The sequence below is a fragment of the Malus domestica genome, chromosome 10, assembly GCF_042453785.1.
Source record: "Malus domestica chromosome 10, GDT2T_hap1".
In the NCBI taxonomy this organism is placed as follows: Eukaryota; Viridiplantae; Streptophyta; class Magnoliopsida; order Rosales; family Rosaceae; genus Malus; species Malus domestica.
This window is the reverse complement of record NC_091670.1, coordinates 145,295-171,661: the sequence shown is the minus strand read 5'-3', so window position 1 is coordinate 171,661 and position 26,367 is coordinate 145,295. Positions and strand designations below refer to the sequence as shown.

Here is a 26,367-nt window from a genome sequence, read left to right as displayed (position 1 = left end):
CTTGTTTGTACACACTCCAAGATCGCAAACGTAAAAAATTGCAAAAAAGAAACATTCAAAGATTAGATAACGGAACAAAAAATTTCGATGGTTATAAAAAAAAAATCACAATTTCACGGTTATTTTAGCTTCGATTTTGATGATTTTTTGTAGCTACACTCCTCGATCCTATAAGAATGCAATGAATGAATTTGATCTTCAATTTAAAATATTTACACTAGTTGATAAATCTTATTTTATACTTAATGGAAGTATAACACTAACTCTTAAGTGTTTGTTAAATCTATCAATTTGATAGGATATGCATTCTACGAAACTAGTTTCAACGATTCAACTGTCAAATATGTTTGTATATACTCCGAGATAGCATGTGTAAAAAATCGCAAAAAAAAAAAAATATATATATTTAAAACATTTGTTTATTTATTTATTTTGAATCAATATAACATTTTAAAATAATAAAATCATACATGATAGAGTACACCAGATGTTCATGTGTGTTTATGTGCTAGACAATGTGCTTTGTGACGCATTGAAAAAAATTGTTTGAATTTCTTTGTATCTTGTTGCTTGCCTGTGAGGGAGCATAATCCTTATTACAAAAATGATAGAGCTTTAGATTGTAGTCTGTTGTTGTTATTCTCTCAGAAAATTTATGGCTCGTGGGAATTGGGTTCATTAGACTTTAGGGTCATGAGTGAAAAAAAAAATATTTAAAATATGTGGTTATTTATTTATTTATTTATTTTTAATCAACATAACATTTTAAAATAATAAAATTTTCATTTCTGTCGGTTATAATCGCCAGAAAGTTAAATAATAAAATAGTCCATTTCTGTTGGTTATAACTGCCACCATTAACTTAAAGACCACCAAAATGTGTCAAAAATATTTTAAAAAAAGATTCGAAAATACTGTCAGATATAACCGACAATATTTTTTTGATATCCGCCAGGAATTATGTCGGATATAACCGACATGATTTTTCTAATATCCGTCACTAATTAAATGATGTGTCGGATATAATTTATCTGATAGGATTTTTCTAATATCCGCCACCATCATCCACCACCTAAAGCTAATATTGTAGTAGTGATGGTGGCTCACAACGGCGCTTGCTTCCCAGTGCGTGACGGTGCGTGACATCAATGCGGCAATGCATGTAGGACCCGTGTTCTATCCTTAGGTTTTTCGGTGTTCTAAATCACGTGGCACCCTCCATTTGTCAAATTTATTTCCTAAATAGTAGTTTTGGACGATTTTCCATAGATTGTTGATTAAAGCTTAACTTAGCTTTATATGATTATCACATGCTTATTAGAGGATCGAAAGAGTTTAGGCAAGTAGCTTATTGACGAGAGACGCTCTGCTTACCTGTGAGTGGACCCATTCGAAAAAATAAACGTTGTTCTGATTATACATATCTATATATGCTTTTATATGCGGATGCATATTACCTATGTTACTCTTAGGTAAGATTTATACTTAAATTGTATTAGATGATATCTTAAGATCATTGGTGATTTATTTTCACCACATGGTTATCATAAATATCGTATATCTAGCTACAACCATAGGACTTATTGCATGTACCTTCTTTTCTAGTAGAGGTTAGAATGTGCTAGTAGACGCTAGATAATGATCAGGTATACGCCACTTCACCTGTTTGCTAGACATTACCTTATTTGTGATTGATTTACTTTCTTTGACATGACAAGCAAGATTGAGTCGATCTTGACTACTATTATTCTAGTATTACTACTATGTATGTAGTTTTCACTGTATATGTTTTCAAAACAGGGGTTATTATGTTTAATGATTTTAAATGTGATAAAACTAGTCCACTCACATTTTGTTTTGTCAACCCCTTCAAGATGTAACGAGAATAAAGAGAACATCGGTGGTGATGAATGGGATTGGCAGTGAGGCTTTCATCCATTGGATTTAGGGTGATGTTTCATTTACTGCAGTTGTATCTTTATTGTAATAATTGCATGATCGCACTATTGATTATGCATATCACTGCACTTTTATGTGTTTACTGTTGTGTGAAACTTCTAGTTGCTTTGATGTTACGTGATAATAAGGGATTTAATCTTGAGATAATTTGTGTTCCCAAGTGAGGAGATTGATAAGTGAACTTGTAGCAACTTTGGATTTATTATTATGAACGTTTTTTGTTCAAATTCTTGCACATAATAAATATCTTACTATTGCTTCGCCATTAAGTTAGTCTGTGACATCATCTCTCGATGGGGTTATATGGTCAATTTAGTGTCGGTCAGCACATTACGGCCTCGTAACTTGTGTTATTGGGGTCAGAGCATGTCACAATCAGTGAGTCCTAAAGTTTGTTTTGATTTAAGTTATTACTTTCTAACATCAATACATTGTTTTTGGAGAACTATCTTAAGAAGGGCTTGATGAGTGAATATTATATTATATATTTCACCCTATTCTTAGTATTTGGTAATTATTTTTTTAGAATTTTGATACTTTGCTTTATATTTTTAATGTAGGACATTCGACTTCCTCTGGAGCAAAACATGACCAAACAGACGAATTTTGGAGTGATTCAAATTGGAGGATTCGTGTGTTCCTTATTTGGTTCATGTCAAAATTTCAGCAATTTCTACCACGCAGTTATTTTCTGGAGATTAAATGAAGGAGCAGTGCGCGTTGCTGGAAAGTGACGTTTTTGGGCCTAAATTACGTTTTTGGAGTTCAAGATGATCTCAGATGGGTTCGTGGCTTTCTGGAGAAGTGTTCAGAATAGTTCAAGCTTTAAATCCAGCTATTTTGGCCTGGTTTTGGAGTTGATTTGGGTTCAAAACATGGCTGTGCAGGCTTCTAGGCGAATTTACCAAGTTAATTTGGGATTATGTTTCCCATTTTATTTCAATTTATTTAGTTTCCTAGTTGACACACCCCGACCAAGGTCAAGGCATGTTGGCTGTCACGTGAGGGTGACGTAACCATCTGCACAGTGTGGAGCAATAAGATAAAGTGAAATACGAATAAATAAAAACCAACTACCAGAAGTATCGGCTAAGATAAAGTGCTAGTGCAAGTTTAAGTGAGATATACACAACCAAAACATAAATAAGTCTAGGTGTAGTCCAACAGGATGATTACTAATTAACAACGCCTAAAGGTGATCCTGCATTTGTGGTGAATTGTCAGAACCTCCGCTAAGCCCTCGTAATCCACCAACGAACTCTTACCTAGAACCTGGAGGGGCGAAAACCAAACGCCCACTCACTGATAAGTCGAAGGGTCGTAGCCCCCGAGCCTCAATTGATGGCGCTCGTCCTCTGGATGGGTCTTACCTATATACGAAATAACTAAATAAACGTTATTTTAAGTACACAGACAAAACTAGTTAATAACTTCTCATACAATGCTCAAATGGGATGTTTGAATATACCAACGTGATTTACACAACCTCACGAACATCCTCATATTTTCAGAAAAATTTTCCAACCACTCAAGCATCGCCACGCACCCTACGCACCCCCACGCGCAGCCAAACCTTAACTGAGGCCTAACGGCCGTTAGGAATATTCCGTTAAATTTAAGGAATATTCCATTAAAATAACCAACGCCGTTAGTCGCCGTTAGGAATATTCCGTCAAAGTTGACAGAATATTCCCTCATCCCCTACCTTCGAACTCTGGCGACCGTGGCCGGCGTCGAAAACTGGAAAATCTTAAAATCCTTAAATCTCAGTCATTTCTTAACCAAAACTCATGAAATTATCCTCAATTTAAAGCTTATAACTAGAAGAACACATCCTTACCAATTTCAAGGCTTGAAACCCATGAAAACTCGACGGAGAAAGTTCGATAATCCGACGAAAACTTAAAACTTGTCAAACTCGATTTCCCGAAGTCCAAATTGCTTGGTTTTTCTTCTTCGAGCTTCATGAGGATGATCCAAAGCTCCCTATGTCCTTAAAAACTCCTAAAAACCTCACATTAATTAGTGTATGAACAGTGCATGAAATCTGGGGTTAGAGTTCTCCGGGTTTTTGAAGCTTTCAAGTTCTAAAAATAGCATATACGAACTCAGAAGCTTGTAAGGAGTTCGAATCTTACCTTCTTGACGTCGATCCGTGACTGAATGAGAGGGTTCGAGATTTATCCGTACACTTGTATGGATGTTGCAGGAAAAATCGAAAGGGAGAGGAGAGAGAGTGCATAGGGGAAAGGTTAGGTGTATATGTGGTCCTACTTGGTCTTCCAACACACAAAACAAACACTTTAAGTCCTAAGTGTTATAAAAACTTAGGAAAATCTTTGAATTGGTCCAAATAAAACTCAACCCACATAACCACGCAAAACGTCCAAGGGTAAATAAGTAATTTCACGCCTAGAAGTATAATATTTTGGGACGAGATGTGACAATCTACCCACCTTATAAAATGTCATCCTCGAAATTTATATAATCATTACAATCCACTAATAATCATAAAATAGGCGTGGATACATCTCTCTCATCCGGTCCTCTGTCTCCCAAGTAGCTTCTTCCACTGAATGATTTCTCCATATGACTTTCACCAAATGCACTGTCTTATTCCTCAAAACCTTATCTTTCCAATCCAAAATAGTCATTGGCTCCTCATCATAAGTCAAATCCGAATTAATTTCCAAAGGTTGAGGAGGAATCACATGTGAAGGATCTGAGATATAATGTCGAAGCATCGAAACATGGAACACATTATGCACTTTAGACAATTATGAAGGCAACTCAAGCCTATAAGCAACTTTACCAACTCTTTCAGTGATCAAATACGGCCCGATATACCTAGGACTTAACTTGCCTTTCTTTCCAAACCGTACTACACCTCTCCACGGTGACAACTTCAAAACTACCCAATCATCTACCTTAAACACCCGATCAGTGGCATGTCTGTCTGCTAAGCTCTTCTGTAGATCCTGGGCCATTTTCAGGTTAAACTTAATTACCTGAACATTTTGAGTAGTCTCGTCCACAATCTTAGGGCCCACTAAAACTCTTTCGCCAACCTCTGACCAACATAAAGGTGTACGACAAGATTTTCCATAAAGTGCCTCAAATGGTGACTTACCAATACTTGAATGAAAGTTGTTGTTGTAGGCAAATTCCATTAAATCCAACCGTTTATGCCAAGCGTCACCAAACTGCAATACCGAAGATCTCAACATATCCTCCAAAGTCTGAACAGTCCTTTCTAACTATCCGTCTGTTTGAGGATGATATGTTGTACTATAAAGCAATCTCGAACCAAAAGCTTCCTGAAATGCTACCCAGAACTTAGAAGTAAATCTTGGGTCACGATCCGAGATAATACTAACTGGAACTCCATGATACTTCATAATCTTCGATATGAATAATTCCGCTACTCGGCTTAAAGAAAATTTCTCCCTCATCGAAATAAAATGTGTAGACTTAGTAAGCCGATCAACAATCACCCAACTTCCATCATAACCATTTAGTGTACGAGGAAGCTTGTACACAAAATCCATAATAATATTTTCCCATTTCCATTGTGGAACAGGAAGCGGCTACATCAATCCAAAAGGCTTCTTTCTCTCCGCTCTGACTTGTTGACAAATGACACACCTGCTTACATACTCAACAATTTCTCTTTTCATACCTGGCCAATAATAAAATGGTCTAATAGTATGATACATTTTAGTACTTCCTGGATGCATTGCATAAGCTGAAATATGTGTTTCATCAAGAATTGCCTTCTTTAATTCCATATTATTTGGCACAAACATTCTTCCTTCTTGCATAAGCATGCCATCTGATTCTCTAACCCTGAAGTCTTTCTTCTTCCCTTTATTCATGGCTTGAATTATTTCCTAAGTTTCTTCATCATCCATTTGCATTTCAAGCACACGATCCACTAAAACTGGCCTAACTTGAAAGTTAGCAAGTATGGCTTCATCTTTATCTTCCACCCTAAACTTTACTCCAGTGGACCTCAAGTCAGCAAGAAGAGGAACATGACAAGCATAAATGACAGTAAGTCTAGCTGGAGTCTATCTACTTAGTGCATCAGCCACTACATTTGCACGACCTGGTTGATACTTAATTATGCAATTATAATCACTAAGCAACTCAATCCACCTTCGTTGACGAAGATTAAGATCCTTCTGAGTGAAAAGATATTGAAGACTCTTATGATCTGTGAAGATCTTACATTTCTCACCATAAAGATAATGTATTAATAATTTTGGGGTTACAATCTCTTTCAAATTTGATCCTTTGATTCGATCTCCATAAGGTGTTGATTTATGGATGTGCGATTGATCCAAGGGCCGTCGAGGCTTGATCTTGGATGAACGGTTGGAAGTTTCTTCAAGGGCCGTTGGGGCTTGATCTTGATGGTTGAGAGAAGTTTCTTCAAGGGCTTTTGGGCTTGATCTTGAAAGTTGATGAACGGGTCTTCAATGGGCTTTTGGGCTTGATCTTGAAGGTTGATGGATGAACGGATCTTGAAGGGCTTTTGGGCTTGATCTTGAAGAACGGTTGGATGTGTGGATTTGTTGATGTTGTTGATCCAAATGGCCATTGGGGCTTGATCTTAGGATGAACGGATGATGAACGATGAATACTTTCTTCAAGGGCCGTCAGGGCTTGATCTTGAATTGGTGAAAGTTCTTCAAGGGCTATCAGGGCTTGATCTTGAAGGAGGATTTGATGAAGAACGAATAGTGTTTTCTTGATTCTTCGGGATTTGCTTGAGGGCTTTTAGAGTTTCAAAGCTTCAAGGTTTTGGTGTGATGTGAATTGGTTAATGAAAATGAATGCCTTGGCTTCCTATTTATAGAATTTCAAAAATTGATTTTTGGATTTAAATAATCAGATGAAATAAATCATTTATGCCAGTGTCCTGTTTGATGACTTTTCCGATGATTTTTGATTTTTCGTTGAGTTACATGCTACGTATAAAATTTATGTGACACGTGAACATTGAAATTTTAATTATTGGCCAACATTTATTTCACCAAAATTTTGATGTCTACACGATCTTTATACTCTGGATGAGTAATCTAGCCTCAAACCGCCGTTTAAGAACATCCCAATCCATGGCCTCCTGAGCCAATAACTGAAGGGACTCCTGGGCCCACCATGACGCTGCTCCTAAGCGAAGAAACTAGGTCGCTGTCTCGACCCATCTATCAGGCTAAAGGTTCCCTTGCCGCTACATAACTCTGAAAGTTTTCTTAACATGATCGAGCCATATCTCTAACTTCTCAGCCCCCTCATTGCCAAATATATTATTGATTTGGAAATGGGACATTATCTCCAAGGTAGTCCGTTATGGAGGACGAAGAGAGGACTGAATAGCATTAGCAATGGCTTCTCCAAGTTGCCCAAAATGGGGGAAATTAGACTCGGAATGGACATGTGGTTCTCTACGAGGTGGCATGGTCCTAACATAAGAGATCAAGAATTATTAGAACCTATAGCACAAATGAGGAATGCAGGACTGCCTAAACCTATGCTTTGATACCAACTGACACACCCCGCCCCGAGGTAAGGAGTGTTGGCCGTCACCCGAAGATAATGTAACCAAGGTGCAAGTGATGTAAGAATGTGGATAAATTAAAACCGAATTAGAAATTAAATTAAACTACTAAAAAGAGTGTGCGGAAGTGGTAAAACCCAAGAGTTACAATGTTAGAGCATAGATAATAAATAGTGCAGTCGATCTAGCAAATGTACTTAATACACACTGGAGAACAATTCCTACATTAGGGTGGAGATATGTCAGAATCGCCGGGTGATCCTGGTGTGCCATAAAATAAGACAGCTATCTAAGACCTGGAAGGACGAAAAACAGAAGGGTGAATGGGCACAAAAATAAAGATTTATAAAACCATTTATCTATCCGAACATACTAACCCCTCGCTGTAAAACATGTATAGTTTCTAAAATATCATACTACGTATAGGTATGAAAATCAAATGCATGCCAAATGTATGTCCAGAAGTATGTCATAATAGATATTCTCAACAACAGTATATATATGATCATGTGCTGTAATCTATACTAACATGTCAGTCGGAGTCACATAATATGACCTGTACGACTGCACCTGTCGCTCATCAGTCATATGCTAATACACAAGTCGAAGTCACCTAATGTGAGCTATACGACAAAACTAGGTGTAATAATAATCGCTCTAGTGCTATGATCACGTGAAGACTAGCACTAGTGCTACGATCACGTGAAGACTAGCGCTATGCGCGGGTCACCTACGAGTCGGAGTCACCTAATGTGACATGTACGATAGGACTAGCACCTACTTGGATCCAAGGTGAGCGTGCAATGCTGGGAGGTGAACATACACGTGAAGGACTAGCCTGGCTCGGGCCTGAGCACTCACCTAAGGTGTAGCAATGATGAGCAGTCTATATGTAAAAGCATGCCATAGAGATTTAACCATTTCAATTCACCACATAACCTTACCTGGACTTACCTGTGTGTCCCGTGATATCTTAGCATTTCAAACATGCACAACACTTATGAGCAGGTATAATGCATATGAATATGCCATGATGATGCATAAAACTCAATCATATTATAGGATTTTAAAATATATGAGTCATGGCATAAAATGCTTAAAACCTATTTAAAACATTTATGGAAACTATAAAGTATATGCGTAATATACGAAAACAAAATGCCTACTCACTGATATGTCGAAGGATCGTAGCCCCTTCGCCTTGCTTGACCACGTACGTCCTCAGGATAAGTCTCCCCTATATGTGAAATTACTAATTTTAATTAGGTTAATAACACATATAAGGAAACTTAAATAAAACCCTCATAATTTGCTCAAACCTAGGGTTTAAATATACGAAAATGATCTGCTCAACATCACGAACCTACACAATTTTTTAGAAAGCAAAACAGAGGCCGGACGCGCTGCTACGCGCAATCTAAGCCACGACCAGACGCGCCACCACGCGCGGCCAAAACCCTAATTGTAGGAATATTTCGTCCAACTGACGGAATATTCTATTAAGTTAACTAACAGAAGTTAATGGCGTTACCTGACATCGTTAGAATATTCCGTCAACTTTGATGGAATATTCCCTTGTCTTCTTCGGTGAGCCTCGTCGGTCGCCACCATCTAGTTTCGTCGGAAACTAAGGAAAATTTCAAAACTTCATATCTTCTTCATTTCTCAACCATTTTTCATGAAATATATAAGCAAATGAAGCTTATGAAGAGTAGAACAAGATTGTACCTTCCAAATGTCCAAAAGTGGACTGGAAATGGCCTTAAAAAAAGCCTCAAAAGTCTTGACCAAAAGTTTGACTTCTTGAACTCGAGTTGTTTCACATCAACGCCTCCCCAAACCTAGTCTAGGGACCTTATGGAGTTATAAGGAAGCTTCCCCACGTCCTAGAACCTTGTGACTCGACCTGAAACTCGTCGAACTCAAAAGCACTGAGTCAGACCTTCCGAGTTGACTGGTCAAACTCGTCCAAATCGTGATCTGAGGGTACAACTGGGTTCGTGGGGTTGGGAAGAGTTCAATGGTGTGATTGGTTTGCTCAATCTGTGAAGGAAAGATGATGGTCTTCCTGTTGTAAAGAAGAAGGAGATACACGGGTTAGAGAGAGAAGGAAGAAGAAAGAGACAATGATGATGGTGATGTCTGATTGGCTGAAAAGAAATGGGGGGAACAGTTTCTGATTGGGGGAGAAGTGTGAGGAGTGAAGTGGATTGGTTGGTATGAAAGAAGGGCACACATGACAAGTTTAAAGAGGGAAAATAGGATAGAATCGTACAAGTGAAATCAGACGGAATCTATCCAAAACAATGTTTTCAACACTGAATAATTTAACGCGCTCTCATAACGACGAGTGTAATATAATTATAATGACGAGAAAAATAATTTAAAGTTGCATAAACATATCCACGTCACATTACATTTTTCCCCAAAAGGGTAAAATCGTCAAATCACACAATCGGAGAGAAAATTTCCAGGAAAATTAGGGACGGGTCGTCACATTTGTGTGGTTTGAAAAAAAAATGGAAGCTTGAATGAAAAAAATTCAATTTTGTTTTTTTTCAAAAAACAGAATTAAAAAAAAAAAGGTAATGCGCGACGAACTATAGTTCGTCTCTCAAAGTGTTCTAAAAACGCGGCAAAGTGTAGTTGGATGGCGCCAAAAGTGGAAGTACCATGTTATGTGCAACGGTGCTTTTGTCGTGCAAAGTCTGTTCATTTTATTGAATTTAACCAGAATGCAAGAAGGCAGAAGCTGCAAAACAATTGCAGCATCTGCCTTCCTCTTGGAATTTCCAGCAATTCTAGTTGTGTTGCTGTTAATCTCGAAGGTATATTTTCTTAACTAACTTATTTAATTTCCATTCATTTAAATTGTTTTGTATGTAGTTTATAATTGTTGTGAGTTTATGTATTTGTATGCAAACATTTTTGTATAGATGTACAAAAAATGGTTTGCAATGTTCATATGAGCTTAGTTTCTCGTTTGAGAATTAGTTGGATTTCGCGAATGGATGTGAAAGCATGACTAAGATCCAATTAATTCTTGAATTGTTCCAAAATTTTGTACAGTTTGAGAATGCATAGTTACATGTTGTATTTTACGGTTCACGCATTAGAGTTTGAACGTGGGAAATTTGGTAGCATCTCTTTGCGTTCTTCGAGTGCATCGTAGTTTTTTGTATCTATGTCGTGCACTTGAAGAACTGCAGGGAGATGCTGCCGAAATTTTCCCACGATCGAACTCTAATGTGTTGGAACCGTAAATTACAACATGTAACTGTTCATTCTCGAATGAGATAGGACCCATACTGGAGGCATAAGGTGACATGTCATAATTGAAGTTGTTGTAACCTTTATAAATTTTTTATGTTTGCAGGTGATATGGACAAATAGTGGATACATAATCCTAACACATGTGCTGATGATTATTTGGATGGAATAAATCAGTTCATTGATTTTGCAATTGCAAACAACCAGGGTTCAACTCAAATTCCGTGTCCTTGTAGAAAGTGTAACAACTCAATGATTGTATATTTTGAAACTGTTTGATACCATTTAGTCAAAATGGGATGATGGAGATCTATACTACGTGGAATCATCATGGAGAACAGATATGCTTCATCCTCACACATTACCCGAGCAGTGAAGACAGTTGAATCTACTGTGGACCCAAATCAACAAATTATGGACATTATCAATGATGTTTTTCCCAAACACTAGTTCAAATACGAATGAGGAAGTAGAAGATGATGTCCCTCCCACCATGGATAGTGAAGCATTTGAAAAATATGAAAAACTATTAAAAAGTGCCAAGCAAGAATTATACCCCGGTTGCGAAGGATTTTCGGTGCTCACGGCCATTATTGAGTTGATGCATGGAAAAATAAAGTTTTGTGTGTCGAACCAGTGTTTTGATTACTTTTTGGGGGTTTTCAAGATGATGCTTCCAAAGGACAATTATCTGCCTAAAGATCATAAAAGTGCAAAGAAGGTGCTGAATGATCTTAGATTGGGATATGACAATAAAGCATTGGATAAATGCCTTATATGTAATGAGTCACAGTTTAAAATGACATCTCAGAATAGAACAACGAAGATTCCATAAAAAGTTATGCGTTATCTCCCATTAAAGCCCAGGTTGCAGTGATTGTATATGTTGACGCACACTGCAAGTGACATGAGGTGGCATAAGGACAGACGAGTGGATGACGATGTTATGAGACATCCTGCAGATTGAGAGGCATGGAAAGCGTTTGATCAGTTGTACCTCGATTTTGCACGTGAGTCCCGAAACGTTAGATTGGGACTTGCGACAGACGGGTTTAATCCGTTCAGGGTTCTAAATCAAAACCATAGCACTTGGTCAATCTTCGCAATTTCGTATAATTTGCCACATTGGAAGTGCATGAAGAAAGAATATATGATGATGACATTGTTGATAACCGAAGATCCGGGCACGTTTATTGATGTTTATTTACAACCATTGGTCAATAATCTAAAAGACCCAAAGATTCGGCCAAGACCCAGAGAATGGTCTGAAGATGAAATTTTGGCTCAGGTGAATCGTTTGGATTTTGCTCCGTTGGGGAAATCCGTAAATAGGATAAGATCAGACACACATCTGAACTAAACACACAAGATGAGGTTGATCGAGCTCTTGTACTGGTCGAAATTAAAATTGAGACACAACATCGATGTAATGCATGTTGAGAAAAATGTGTTTGATACACTGGTCGGAACTATACTAGACATCGAGGGAAAAACAAAGGACACGATAAAAACTCAGATCGATTTGGAACAATGGGCATTAGGCCAAGTTTATGGATGACGAGGGACGGAGACATAGCTAGAAAAAAAGCTTCCATTGTTTTCGGTGAAACTAGATAAGAGGAAATAGTTTTTGCAATTTCTATCTTCTATACAATTTTTGGATGGGTATGTTTCAAACATCGGTTGTTACACTAACATGGATGGAGGCAAATTTTCAGGCCTCAAGAGTCATGATTGTCATGTGATACTTCAACGCCTTTTCCCAGTAGGAATTCGACACCTCTTGCCCGAAGAAGTGGTGAAGCCGATTATGATGTTGGCAAGATATTTTTCTTAATTAATTGCAAGATCTTTGAGCAAGTCCGATGTTAAACAGTTGTATGACAATGTTATTGAAGTGCTATGCAAGTTTGAACAAATATTTCCTCCAACTTTCTTCACAAGCATGATCCACGTCATGATTCACTTGCCCGATGAGGCACTTCTAGCCGAACCCGTCAACTATCGATGGATGTATCTAATAAAAAAGTATTTAATCACCATAAATACTTTAGTTCGTGATGTATGTACGATTTGACTAATTTTACACGTTATTTTGTTTATTGATGCAGACTACTGGTGAATAAGAAAAAAGTGCACGAAACAGGGCAAAGCTCGAAGGATCAATCATGGAGGCATGAGTCACATTTGAGTTGTGTATATTTTGTGCAATGTACCTACAAGATGTTGAGACTACGTTCAATCGACAGCAACGCAATAATGACAGTGGTGTGAGATGTGAAAAACTTTATGTTTTTGCCCAAATTACATGACCCTTTGGCAAACCAATCAGAGGGGAGTCGTTTAACAAAATGGACATGAAAGTAGCACATTGGTTTGTACTTAACAATTGTGACAAGACAATTACCGACTTAGATGATCATGAAGAGTTGATGAAGCTGGAACATCGTTCACATTTATATGCCAAAAAGCACCATGAATTGTTTCCTTGTTGGTTTCATGACAATGTAAGTTGTTCGTGTTTTGGGTTATTTGCATAATTGTAAATGGTAAACTAACACGTCAACTTTTTATCATTAATTTAGGTGAAGAAATTGAAGGACATGAATTCGCCCGCTTATACTGAAGAATTGTACAACTTGACTATTGCACCCCTAAGCACAGTATTGTACTCCGCTTGTCATGTAAACGGCATCAAGTTTTTGGCAGTTGATCGCGATGACAAGCTGTGTACGCAAAATAGTGGGGTACATGTCCCGGGTGCAGGCAACATTGCAAACACTGATTTCTATGGAAAACTTACAAGTGTTGTGCAATTGCTTTACAAAGACCGCAGTCAAGTTATCCTTTTTAAGTGTCGTTGGTTTGATACAAACGCATGAAGGGTTGGAGGTGTTAAGCGAGACGATGGTTTGCTATCGGTCAACACTAACAAATGTTGGTATAACGACGACCCATTTTGGCAACGATGGCCAAATAAATTTTCTATATAGATGACTCTAAGGGCAGGAGGGGATGGAAAGTAATTCAGAAGATTGAGCACAAAGGGCTGTATGATATTCCAGACTGAGATCTTGTTAACGATGACGATTATGGTGACGTTGCTGACTAACAACTGGAGACTTTAACGGAACTTGGTGCAGATACACTGCAGGATATGACTATTGTATGAGAACCATATCAGGTAGCAGGAGGTCTTGAAATCGAAATACTGATCGACTCCATTATGATTGACCTCGGGGATCTATCACGATTCAATGCACCAGAGCGTGCGAACGACGATGTTGACGTGCCTACAGACGAGGATCAATGGGAGTTTGAATATGATGAAAGTGATGATATTTATTCTAGTTCAAACGAGGATTAATGAAAATTTGTGATGTAAATGTAATGATATTTATTGAATGGTATTTATTTTGTATACAAACAAAAGTTTCCTTTAAAATTTGTTAAAAATTAATTAAACAAAAAAAATTTAATTATTTATTTAAACAAAAAATAAATTAAATTTACTTGCGCGACGATGTTTTGGAAATGTTTGTGGCGTAAATATTTAAAAATTCTTTTTTTTATTTAAAAACTGGACGCGCGACGAAAATTAAAACACCCTCGTCACGCAAACATATACAAATTCGATTTTTTTGGCGAACATTGGGCGCGTTTTTATTTTGTTGAAGTTCAGACTTAATCTCTCTATCACTCTCTATAAAGCTCACTCTTCTCTCTATCTCTCGATTATGTCTGAATCTCACTCTCCTTTCTCTTTCTTGATTCTCTCCATATCTCACTCTCATCACTCACTATCTCAGTCTTTCCCTCTCTCCCTTTCTCCCTCTCTCTATTTCTCTGTCTCTCTGTCACTCTCTCCTCCGCACATGACATCCGCCGCCGCACTCTGACTCCACACCTTCTCACTGCCGCCGCAACATTACTAGGTAAGCACCCAGTATCCCTTAATTCACTCTCCCTTAATTCAATTATTTATTAGTGCACTTTTTCATTTTTTTTCTAATGAATTGTTTTAATTAGAACAATTAGGGATTTAGGATTCGAATTGGGAATCCTAGGTTAGGGATTTAGGGTTCGAATTGGGAATCTTGGGTTAGGGTTTTCGAATTGGGAATATTGGGTTATGGTTTTCGAATTGCGAATCTGGGGTTTGTATCTTTTTTTTCCATCTTTTTGGTTATAAACAAAACTGGGTATTGAATTGGGAATCAAATAGGGGTTTCGAATTGGGATTAGCTAATGTGAAGGAGAGGAAGTCCCAACAAATTCCATTAACAAAACCGGGTATTATACATTAAGAAATTTGGAAATTTTGCTTTGAATACTACTATTATAGATCAAACTCATTAAGAAAACACAACATTACCTTCCCCCTCCCTCTCGTCTAGCTTAGAGTAGTGATGCAACAAATAAAATAAAAAAGTTTTACTACAATATAGTTATTAAATGATTCCTTACTTCCCATTTTATGCAGTATTTTTGTATCATAGGTTTAATTTGGTTTCTTCTTTATTGGACATGCTCATCATGTTTCACAACTTACCAATGGTACAGTGGTCCCTTTAAGCTTCACCTTTATCTTGCTCGCTAAGGCACCAAAATATTTTATTCTTTTGTATATTGCAGTGTGTGGAATCATGCTGCTGCTCAGACTCTTGAGAATGTTTCTTTTTTTACTATTTGGATTTAGATTCTTAACTTTATTATTCTCTATCTCAGTCATTCAAGTAATATATATTTTGTTATGTTTGATTTATGTAATTTGGGGCTTTACAGAATTGGATATTTGGTATATTGAAAAGTGGACTAGCATTCAACAACTTTGGAATATAATGATGTAGACTCTATGCATGGAAGTGTTTTCTTGATAATCAGGACGTGGTGAAGGGAAACATTTACCTGTTTATCGTATTGTGAATTTGTAATTTGAGTTTCGTAAAGTTGTGTTTGGTATTCAATAATTGGATTTGGATTTGGATTGAAATTTCCTATGTTTTATATCTTAGTGGCTTTTTATTCAAAATTGTCTCTGAGATTTGCATCATCCATAATTTTGGTCCCTGAGATTTAAAATCAATAGAAGTAGTCCCTGAGATTTTCCACCATCCATGATTCTGGTCCTTCCGTTAAAAACTCTGTTAAGTGTCCCGGAGCTCTTGGCTGGAAGTTTGGGCAATTTTCAAACGTTCATAACTTATTCAATACTCAACGAAATCGAGTGATTCAAAAACAAAAATCATACTTCTTGACGAGACAAAGATAATGATACCTTTTTCAAAGGATAAATCGCCGTGGTTTGGTCAGACAAAGGCTCGAAAGTGGCTAACCATTTTCGAGTTAGCCACTTTCGAGCATTTTTCCGACCAAACCACGGTGAGTTAGCAGTCAAGAAAGATATCATTCTCTTCGCCTCGTCGAGAAGTATGATTTTAGTTTAAATCACTTGATTTCGTTGAGTATTGAAGAAGTTATGAACGTTTAAAGTTTACCCAGTTTCCGGCGAGTTTTCCAGTTTTTCCGCGGATCAGTCACCTTTCAATCTATTTTTCGGTCATCTCCGGAAACCATTGGGCTTCCAAATAGGTATAATCGTATTCTACACTTTCTTATCTTCATTTTGATATATTATAGGTCGAATTTGGTTAAGAAACGGTTGAGTTACGAAGCTTTGAAAATTGCCCAAACTTCCGGCCAAGAGCTCTTGGACACTTAACAGAGTTTTTAACGGAATGACCAAAATCATGGATGGTGGACAATCTCAATGACTACTTCTATTGATTTCAATGACTACTTCTATTGATTTTAAATCTTAGGGACCAAAATTATGGATGATGCAAATCTCAGGGACCATTTTGAATAAAAAGCCTATCTTAGTTTGCTTCATTTGATTTTATACCACAATTTTCAACCTCTGCAATAGTATGACTAGTTTTCTTCTGTATGTAATCCTGCAATGTAGATCTTATTATTACTATTATATGCTATTTCTCATTCCCATTCCCCACCAATATATGGCTATAAACCATGCCCCCAACACTCTGGATTATGCGATGAAACCATGCTGCCTATAGCTAATAACTATATTTTTGCTATTTTGCTATTTGTTTCCCTACACCAACCATATATGCTATTGTCTCGAATGCTTTGCCCTATCTGTATATTTAAATAAGTTCACTAGAGGTAAATAACAAAAGGAAAAGGCCATTCATAAAACTCAAAAAAATGGCACTCCTCCATCAAACCAAAAATGCAATTCTTCTTCAAATTAGAGGTAAATAAGAAAGACAGCAACTAATTCCTAAACTAACCCACCCAAAAGGAAAAGGCCATTCATAAAGCTCAAAAAAATGGCACTCCTCCTTCAAACCTCTTTGTTGTATTTTCAACAATCAGGGGAGCAGCAAACCCTCACTCAGTAACTTTAAATGAAAAAAGAAAACATATTTCCTCACTCAAGAATTTCAATACCAAAAATTCAATAACAAAAACAAACGTAGCAGCTCCAGCTTCCCGGTCGTCATCGTCTCCACCGTCATCATTATTCGATTGCAGAAATCGACAAAGAGAGTGCGTTATATTAACAGGAGAAACTGAGCTCCAGAGGCTTGATGCTGAGACGCTCGCCCGTGTTATCGGATTCGATTGATTCAGTTGATTCGAAAAATGGTGGAATTTGAATTGAAAATGAAAAACAGGTTGGGTGGAGAGATCGAAAGAGGGAGAGATTCGATCAATTCAACTGCAACAATGGAGGAAGTGGAATTGAATTGGAAATAAAAATAATAGCAGAGAATGGACAGAGAGATTGAGAAAGGGAAAGAGTTATTGAACGGGGAGAGCTTGGCATTAGCGGTAAAATAGGGAACTCAATGTTTGGGTCATTTTGATTGGACTGGTTAAGTGTTGGGCTTTGTCATAACCATTAAATAAAGTTATCACATGGCTTTTGATTAACTTTCAAAGTTTTCAAGTCATTTTCATTAATTTTCCCTAAATTTATTCCAAAGGAATTGAAAGAAAAAATGGGCATTCATGTCATCAGCTTCAGCTTAAGCTGGATGGAAATGAAAGGTTCCCAAAGTTTTGTACCTATGTTACGTTTACGTAAATATGTACGAAGTAGAATATAATTAAACTGAGAAGTGAGAAATGAAGCCGCCCAACAAGGAAAGAGGATTATCTTCGGATTCTTTTGATGAGTATTCTGGGAATTCTCTAATTATGTCTGTTCGTATATTATGCGATTAAAAATTATTGTAATTTTTTTTTATTTAAAATTAAATATGAATAGTACTGAAGAAAACTAGTTGTATGATGTACTATAAACAAACGCGATTGAAAGATCTTCGACCTTACAAAAAAAATCCAGATAAAATCCTCATTTCCCAACAAGGACCTCACCTGCGCCTAGCTACGGCAACATATATGGATATATAAGGGGGCGGCATCATGTGTGTGCAGGGCCTGCAGGCCACCACAGGAACAACAAAATTTTTTAGGCATGATATGTCACGTATATTATGATGACAAATATTGTAGGAACTTGTAGTTGCGGATCCAAATTTAAATTTTGGGGGTTCGTATTAATACAAATTTTTTAGATAAGAATAGAGCGCGAAGCGTGTAAAAATAAATCAATTTGTTCATTTCGTGGAGTTGTTGTGCACATATCTACAGATTTCAGCATATGCTGATGTAATATGGTAAGTGCTATAGAGAGAATTTTTTGAGTGTCCTCAACACAATCTGTCTAAATATGCCTCACGTGGATTACATTAAAGGAAAACTAATGAAAAATGTTTGAAAACTTTGAGTTTTAACGATAAGGACAAAATAAAGGGTAAAGTAAATAGCACCAGGATTGACTTTTTAGTGTAAAAATATGGTTTTTCGTTAAAGTGAACCGTACCAGAATCTTTTCGTTAAAGTTCTCTTACATTAAACATTTAGTAAACACAAAATAAACATGTATTAAATATACAGAGAGTCCTCAAAAAACCTTCATATGTATATTTTCTGAACTCAAGTGATACTGAGACCACTTTAACCCCTATTTCCATCCGCCAATCTTGTGTTCCGGATCTATCAATACGAATACGTACAAACTGAACTGAATTTTGAACTAAAGAAGTGGAGCCCCACGCAAGCGTTTACTGAGCTCGAACCTGCAGGAACTCGAGGGTGTGTTTGTGTCTGTGTAGGATAAAAGATAAAGTAAAGCCGTGCATGCATGTGAGCATGAGCATGACTGCATAGCATGAGACATTGCGACAAACATGCATAATGTCAGCATGTGCATGCGTGCGTTATGTGTTGGTAATAAATTAATAACACAATTACCCACCAGCTCTCTCTCTCTCTGCTTTCCCACTCTCTCTGTGCAAGGGACTCAAGTCAATGAGTCCTCACACCTCAGAGAGAGAGAAAAAAACAAACAAAAACAAACAATTAATGTGAAGTCGATCAAAAAAAATTAATTAATGTGAAGGAAAAAAAAATACTGTGTGTATACATCATGTATGTATTGGAGAGAATGAGAGAGAGGGTGTGTGACTGTGAGTTTGATATGGGTATACGGCTGGCTGTGGCATATGGGGGAGGAAAAGTAATAGCAAGGATGCCTAGGAATGGATCGGATTGTCACTTTCTTTGGTCAAACCAATCGGGAGACAGTTGCCCCACTTGCCAGATAATACCACCTGCCTTCCTCCTCCTTTTGCCCCAATTAAAAGGTCTTGCTTCCGAATTGCTCACCTCTATCACACTATATATCTCTACCCCTACATGTTCTGAGCTTATCTCAGTCGTCCAATACTCATACGTTTCTCTACCCCTCCATCTCGTGATAGTATTGGAACCTACGTAGTGTAAAAAATATGGACCTATTTGTATAAGAATATAGACTTGGTTGAAGTAGAGAGGAGAATGTGCTTTGGTTGTCATGACCTTGATACCCTGTTCAATATTACATTGATATCTTTATAGGTACAAGTGTTCACTAACCAGTCATATTTATAGTAAGTAAATTGAATACAATCATGCTATGATTCTGATTACAAATATAAGGAGAACCCCTACAATTAAGGATGATTGTGATTAGGGTTTGACTTATGTCGATGATGGCATAAGTGTAGGAGCTGATGGCGTGCGAGTCTTGTCACCCCCTCAAGCGAGACGAAATGTGGTGGAGCTTGCGATTGAGAACAAGAGACTGAAAACGTTCGTATGAGAGACCTTTGGTAAACACATCAGCTAGTTGATGAACAAAGGGAACATAACGAGTGCGAAGAACATTTTGGTTGAGTAACTCGCGGAAAAAGTGATAATTAATTTCAACATGGCGTCAAAAATGGGATTAGCAGCTTTGGGAAGTGCACATATGTTTTCCACATAAAGACATGGAGGGACACAGAGAGGTGTAGTGCAAGGGAAAGAGATGGACCATGCATGAATTGGCACATTTACAAGCCTACTAAAAATATCCACATGAAATCACTTTCTTTCCTTTCTGTTGTCTCCCTTTCTTCACATCTTTTTTTTTTTTTTCACTCTCTACGTGGACAATTCCATGCATTGCATGCCATCACCATATCTACTCAACTACCTTAGTTCTCAACTATACATTTGCTGCATTTGAAACTAATGAGGTGCTGCTCCTACATATTTATAGGAGAAATAATCGGCAGACACTTCTTCCTCTTGGATGAAATGGACGGCATATATAAGTACTTAGCTTCACATTGGTTAACCTTTCTCCTTATTTTGACAGCTCCTACTGGTAAATATATGATCACAACTACACTTATCGATTATATGAAAACGTAATGACAACTCCACCTTAATCCTTCCAACTGAAAAGCTAAGTCATAATAGTAATCATGAGGTGTGAATATGCATAGCATATATAATACGTCTCCAACTTGGTAAAATATGCTTACTAAGCACCTAGGTTTCATCCTAGTTTAAAAAAAAATACACAAATACATACTAAAAATAAGGCATTAAGACACATTTAAATCACATATATTGAGTGATGTTTAAGACACGTTTAAATTACTTTGACAACAAAACACATCATTGTAGTGGAGGCTTAGGTGTTCAAAACATATGTAAGGCACAAATGTAAGAACACTAACACAAATTACCATTTGCCTGAAGGGATTTCAACGGGTTAATAGACTTCGCCTGACGAAAATTGTCTTGGTCGGGCAAATATGGTCAACATTTTGTTTTTGCAGAAGCTTTGTGTGACAAATGATTTTGGTTAGGCAAGTCATTGTTCGTCGGAAAGCATTTGACATTAAGGGGAAAAATGGCGCGAAAGGTAGTGAAATCTTGCCCAACGAACTTGAAAAAGTTCCATCGCACAAAGATTTAATTAGGCTTAATTTGGTTTTAGGGTTTAGGGCGATCAACCTTCCCGACGAACTTCCATCAAACCGCCACTACTAATTGCTTTAATACCCCTTTTTTCACTACCCAAACCCTACCCTTTCATCAATTTGCACAAGGTTCCCAAGTACCTTATGAAAAATAGCAGTAGCAAAGCAATAGCTATGGTGGAGTCCACAACCAGAAGATGACGATGCTTGGGCCCACACAGCTAGTTAGGGACGAATGAGGTGCACCTTCAGTTATGGAGGTCTGGCGAGTAGTATTGGTGGTAAAACTCAAAGGAGTAAGTGTAAGAAGATGAAAGAGTCGAAGGCAATTGTGGAGGTTTGCGTTAACTATAAGATTTCTAATGGTTATATTAGAACTAGTAGTTGAAAGATATAAGGATCGCCGTGAAAAGTACTTGAATAATTTCTCTATGCCGGAGAAGGTTATGACGAAAAATTACTTGGATGTCTTGCATGTGGAAGAACATAGAGAGTATACCACATTCATAATAAAAAAAATATCCCAAAACAAGTACCACATCCAATCCCTACCATTTGATTCATCTCCACATCTACTTTATAAACACCCCTTCTTCCTCAATTTTTCAGCTCATTCAAATATACTGTTCTGAAGAAATCTAATTCGTCTATCAAATTTAAAATTTCAACTCACAGCCGCAAATGCCATGAGCCTATGGCAGCCCCTACCCCCACTACTAAATTAAACAGTTTGCGCGACTAGGGACATTTTGTCACGCAAAGAATTATTTGGTCGCACATAAACTTTGGCTACCAGAAAATCGTCGCGCATATTTTGTCGCACAAAGCTCGTGAAAAAAGACATTGAGCGACGAACATCTTCAAATTTGTAGCGCGTCTTAACAATTGCGCGACGCTTTACTAGTCGTCGCGCAAAAGTTATATGGACAAAGGTTTTCGTCGTACGATATAAATGAGTACAAGTGCGTTTGTGGGTAATTTGTCTCAAAACTTTTTGCGTGATGAAATCTATACTAGGCATGTGGTAATGCGCGATGAAAAGTAAGACGCGCTTAATTTTGCGCGACGACATTTCGTCGTCGCGCACGTGTAATTTTTAATAAAAAAAATAGAATAAAAGGAAAAAAAAAAACAGATTTCATAAAATGTACGTACAAATGTAAAGTTAAAAAAAAAAGGGAACAAAACTACGAAAATAAAGAGGCAAAATCTATAGGCATGTCATTTGGAGGTGCTTGGTAATATTGCTGCTAGTTGGGGACGAGGTCGGAGGTCGATGAGCCTGATTGCTGTGCTTGCTCGGTGTGGAAGGGTTGTGAGGGCGATGGTGTAGAAGAACCGGGGTGATGTATTCCAGAGGAACTGAGGGCTTACACAAGCATTGACATTTGAGACTTGTACGATGCCAGCTCACTCCTCAGCCCAGCAACTTCCTGCGTCAAAGCCGTAACCTTGGTCTTTGACTGCGAGGATGACGAGGCTCCAGTCTCCCGACGCCTGGCATTTCCCATCCCCCGACAATATGTCCCTGGCCTCCGACCGAAAGTCTAGTCCAACGTCTCAGTGACGATGTGAAATCCTGCATCCTCAGGGGGATCCACAGACTCTATTGGCATGTCCGAAGGAAGGTGGGAGGCGGACTCCTGAAGCACCACCTGTCACTTTTCCACCATAGTTGTCTGTGAAAAAAAAACATGGATTATTAATAGAAAACAATTTGAAAGAATTAGTATAAATGTTTAATGCATAAGAAATTACTTACATGAAGGGACTGGGTTAACTCATTCCCAGGCCGAACATAAAAGTCAGCAAAGACGTCGATCTCCGGAAATTTTAAACCCTCCTAAAATCGAAAAAGATAAGGAAAATGTTAGTACGAAAAAAAAAAATTATTAGCGACATTTTAAAATTGGAAATGAAAGTTGTAATATATACCTTCCGTCGCGCCTCCATCCTATAGGAGAAAGGCCTCGAACCCGAATGGTGGAGAAGAGTCTTATTCTCTCGATTGATCTTGTTTGCCTTCGCCTTCTTCTGTTATACAAAAAATAAACGTATTAGTTGTAATAGTTAAAGAAAATTAAAAAAAATTAATAATAAACATTATTAAAAAATAAAAAAAGTAAAATGAAGAAGTCGTCATTAAAAACGCACCACATATGTCGGGTCCTTAAAATGACCGCAAAGCCAAACCCAACTATCTTGTCGGTCCTCCAACTCCTTCGGACATCCCTCCTCAAGAGCGACCTGTGGATCATCAAACTCCTGGAACCATTGGTGTAGGTCACTCTTCCGCTGCTTGTAGCGTTCGGAGAAGAGCCGATTGACATACGCGAACTTGTCCTCGTCCATGTGCTCCAAATTGTAGTTTGTCTGCAATATAACAAATATTTTGAAAGCATTAGTAATAAAAGACAGTAATACATATAAATATATAAATTTTACATGAAAGGCATTAAAAAGGCGATGCTACTTACGGACAATTGATTGCGCACCGTAATCTTTGTCTCCTCCGACATCGCCTTCCAAGACTTCCACAGCATAGGGCAAAAGGTCCGCACGACATGCCCAATGTCGTGGGCCAATGCACTATACTGCTCCGCCATTGGTGCTGCCCGATGTCGCTCATCGTATCCGATTGGGATACTACCGTTGGTCACCCGGGCGACCTTCCCCGTCTTCAATTGCCGACAAGGTCCCCGGGTGTTTTTCTTCGCTGCAAAGAGATGAAAAAAAAAATCATTAACCCATAACTAATAAAAAATCCTACTAAAATTTCGACATAACCTCCCTTGTAATTCAAACATTTCCCAAAACCCTGAAAATAACATAAACAATATACATATCCAACACAATGATCACAACAGTTTAATAAAAGGTTCGAAACGATGAAAACTTTTTAATCCTTACATGACATAACAAATTGAACCTAAAATAAAAAAACTTAGTAAACAAGGGAATGAGGGAGTGAATTAGGATTGTATACCTGGCCGTGTACCGGAGGCATCGGTTGTGGATCCCGATGGCGACATCTGGTCCACAGTGCGGGGGCGTCGGTGAGTTCGTCTGGCACTAATAGGTAACACCACCGAAGAAGTCGACAATGCCTGTGCCTGTGGGATTGGAGGACCATCTGAGTGAACCGGATTGACCAGCCTATGGTCCATCTCTGCCGGAGCAGTGGCGGCAGTAGTAGGTATAGTCATCGGGCTAGGTGTTGTGGCGGCAGTAGTAGGCAATCAATTTGTTTAGTACACAGATTTTGATTCAGTTTTCACATGCTTACAACTTCAATGGCTACAAAAGGATTGCTAATTGTTGATTTGATTTCAAATTAACTTGTTAACTTAAATAAACATATGGGAATTCCAGTCCATTGGTTGGTCAAAAGCATTTTCTAAATGCATATGGGCAGATTTTGGAGATGTAGAAATATGAAAATAATTGAAACATTCCCATCATAACAAAGTTCATGTGCTCTGCGATTTGCAGCAAAAGAAGTTTGCTAATACCTCTCATGAAAATCTAATATATATATAATCTAAACTATAATGGAGGAATTCAAATTACTGTGCAAAAAAGAAAGATTAATATCAAAACGTAAATGTAACTTCAAAATTGGGAGGCCAAATTCAACAAGCAACACAATCGAGTCTATCATATTAATAAGGCAACAACAAAGGGTAATACCCCATTATATATCAACAAATCGTGGTAGTCAACAATGCAAATCCTTAATTTAAGAACCCTGTACTTAAATTAGAAAACCCCTAATTCGAACCCTGTACTTGAAATTAAAAAAAACCCTAATTTAAGAACCCTAATCTAACCCCCAGTTAAGCACCCTAAAGCTAACCCCCAATTTAAGAAAACCTAATCTAACCTCACTGCCCAAAATCGTTCCCCTAAGTTAAGACCTAAATCTAACCCCAATTAAGAACCCTAAAAACTCTAATTTAAGAACCTAAATGTAACCTCCAATTTACGAACCCTAAATCTAACCCCACCGCCCCCAATTTGAAAAAATAAAAACCCTAATTCTAACCTCCAGTCAATAAACAAAATTGAAACTAAAAACTGAAAAGGAAATTACCTGTTGGAGAAAAAGAGGCGAAGGACTGAGAAAGGGATGAAGAGACGAGATGAGTGAAGGAGAGACAGACGAAGATAGAGAGGAAGGAAAAAGAGGGTATAGCGCGGGGAAAAAAGGAAGAAGAGGGAAGTAAGGGAGGAACGAGATGCACGGGAGTTAATAATATAGAATATTACGCGACAGAGTGCTCGTCTCGCAAGGCTAAACAATCGTTGCGCAAGTTTTTTAAAATTTCCGCGAAAAAAAGCGCTTTATTTGAATTTTCAAACAGTTGCGCGACGAATCAATATATTTCGTCGCACAAGTTTTTTAAAATTTCCGCGAAAAAAGCGCTTTAATTGAATTTTCAGACACGTGGGCGACGAATACATATATTTCGTCGCGCAAAGTATATTTGCGCGACCAAAAAATTTTTATGCGTCGCGCAATTGTGTTTTAAATTGGTTTTTTTTTAATTTATTTTGTTTACAATTTATTATAAAATACAAACAAAACAACTTTATTTACAAAGTAATTCACATATAAAATGGGAATCATTCATACCATTTTTTCCATCACTCTATATAATGCATTAAACATTTCATGTGTTTTACAAAAAAATTACAAAAAAATTGCCTTAATCTTCATCCGAACTATAATAACTTTCACTTTCGTTGCTATCATCATTTTCAGTGTCCCATTCCTTATCATCGATAGGTACATCACCATCGTCGTTCGTGCGCACTGGACCATCGTATCGTGGAATATTATCGAGGTCAATCGTGATGGACTGAATCGGTATTTCGATTGAAGATACTCCATCTATCTGAAATGGTTCTTGGATAAGATTAGTATCTCGGAGTGTTTCCGCACCACTTTCCATGAAAGATTCAAGACATTGGTCAGCAACATTGTTGATGTCGTCGTCAGTACGGTCTTGTTCTGGTATAGCATACACGTTCCTATGATCCATCTTCTGAACAACTTTCCAACCCCTCACGGATTTAGGGTCATCTAGATACACAATTTTTTTTGCCATGGTTGCTAATATGTAAGGGTCATCATCGTACTAAGTTTTGGTAGTGTTCACTGATAGTAATCCATGATCTGTT

General features: G+C 37.6%; 1 protein-coding gene across 2 annotated transcripts; it reads right to left on the bottom strand.

The window, feature by feature from the left end:
* Nucleotides 1-22,297: 22,297 nt before the first annotated feature.
* On the bottom strand, nt 22,298-24,830 carry LOC114827236 (uncharacterized). Of its 2 annotated transcripts, none has more exons than XM_070806671.1 (6): nt 24,170-24,830; nt 23,661-23,899; nt 23,338-23,556; nt 23,119-23,217; nt 22,946-23,026; nt 22,298-22,862 (listed from the first exon to the last, which is right to left on the bottom strand). In XM_070806671.1, the coding sequence occupies exons 1-6, from the start codon at nt 24,387-24,389 to the stop codon at nt 22,842-22,844; spliced, it is 879 nt and encodes a 292-aa protein (XP_070662772.1). In that variant the 5' UTR covers nt 24,390-24,830; the 3' UTR covers nt 22,298-22,841. The 2 variants fall into 2 exon arrangements, with proteins under 2 accessions (XP_070662772.1, XP_070662773.1); XM_070806672.1 differs by having other exon boundaries at nt 23,119-23,214.
* Between the last annotated feature and the right edge of the window lie 1,537 nt (nt 24,831-26,367).

Excerpts from the sequence above, each read along its gene's own strand:
- LOC114827236 (XM_070806671.1), bottom strand. The coding sequence starts at position 24,389 with ATGACTATACCTACTACTGCCGCCACTGCTCCGGCAGAGATGGACCAT. Across the intron at positions 23,900-24,169 it reads TGCCTCCGGTACACGGCCAG|CGAAGAAAAACACCCGGGGA; the intron begins GTATACAATCCT and ends ATCTCTTTGCAG. Across the intron at positions 23,218-23,337 it reads TTAAGGACCCGACATATGTG|AAGAAGGCGAAGGCAAACAA; the intron begins GTGCGTTTTTAA and ends TTTGTATAACAG.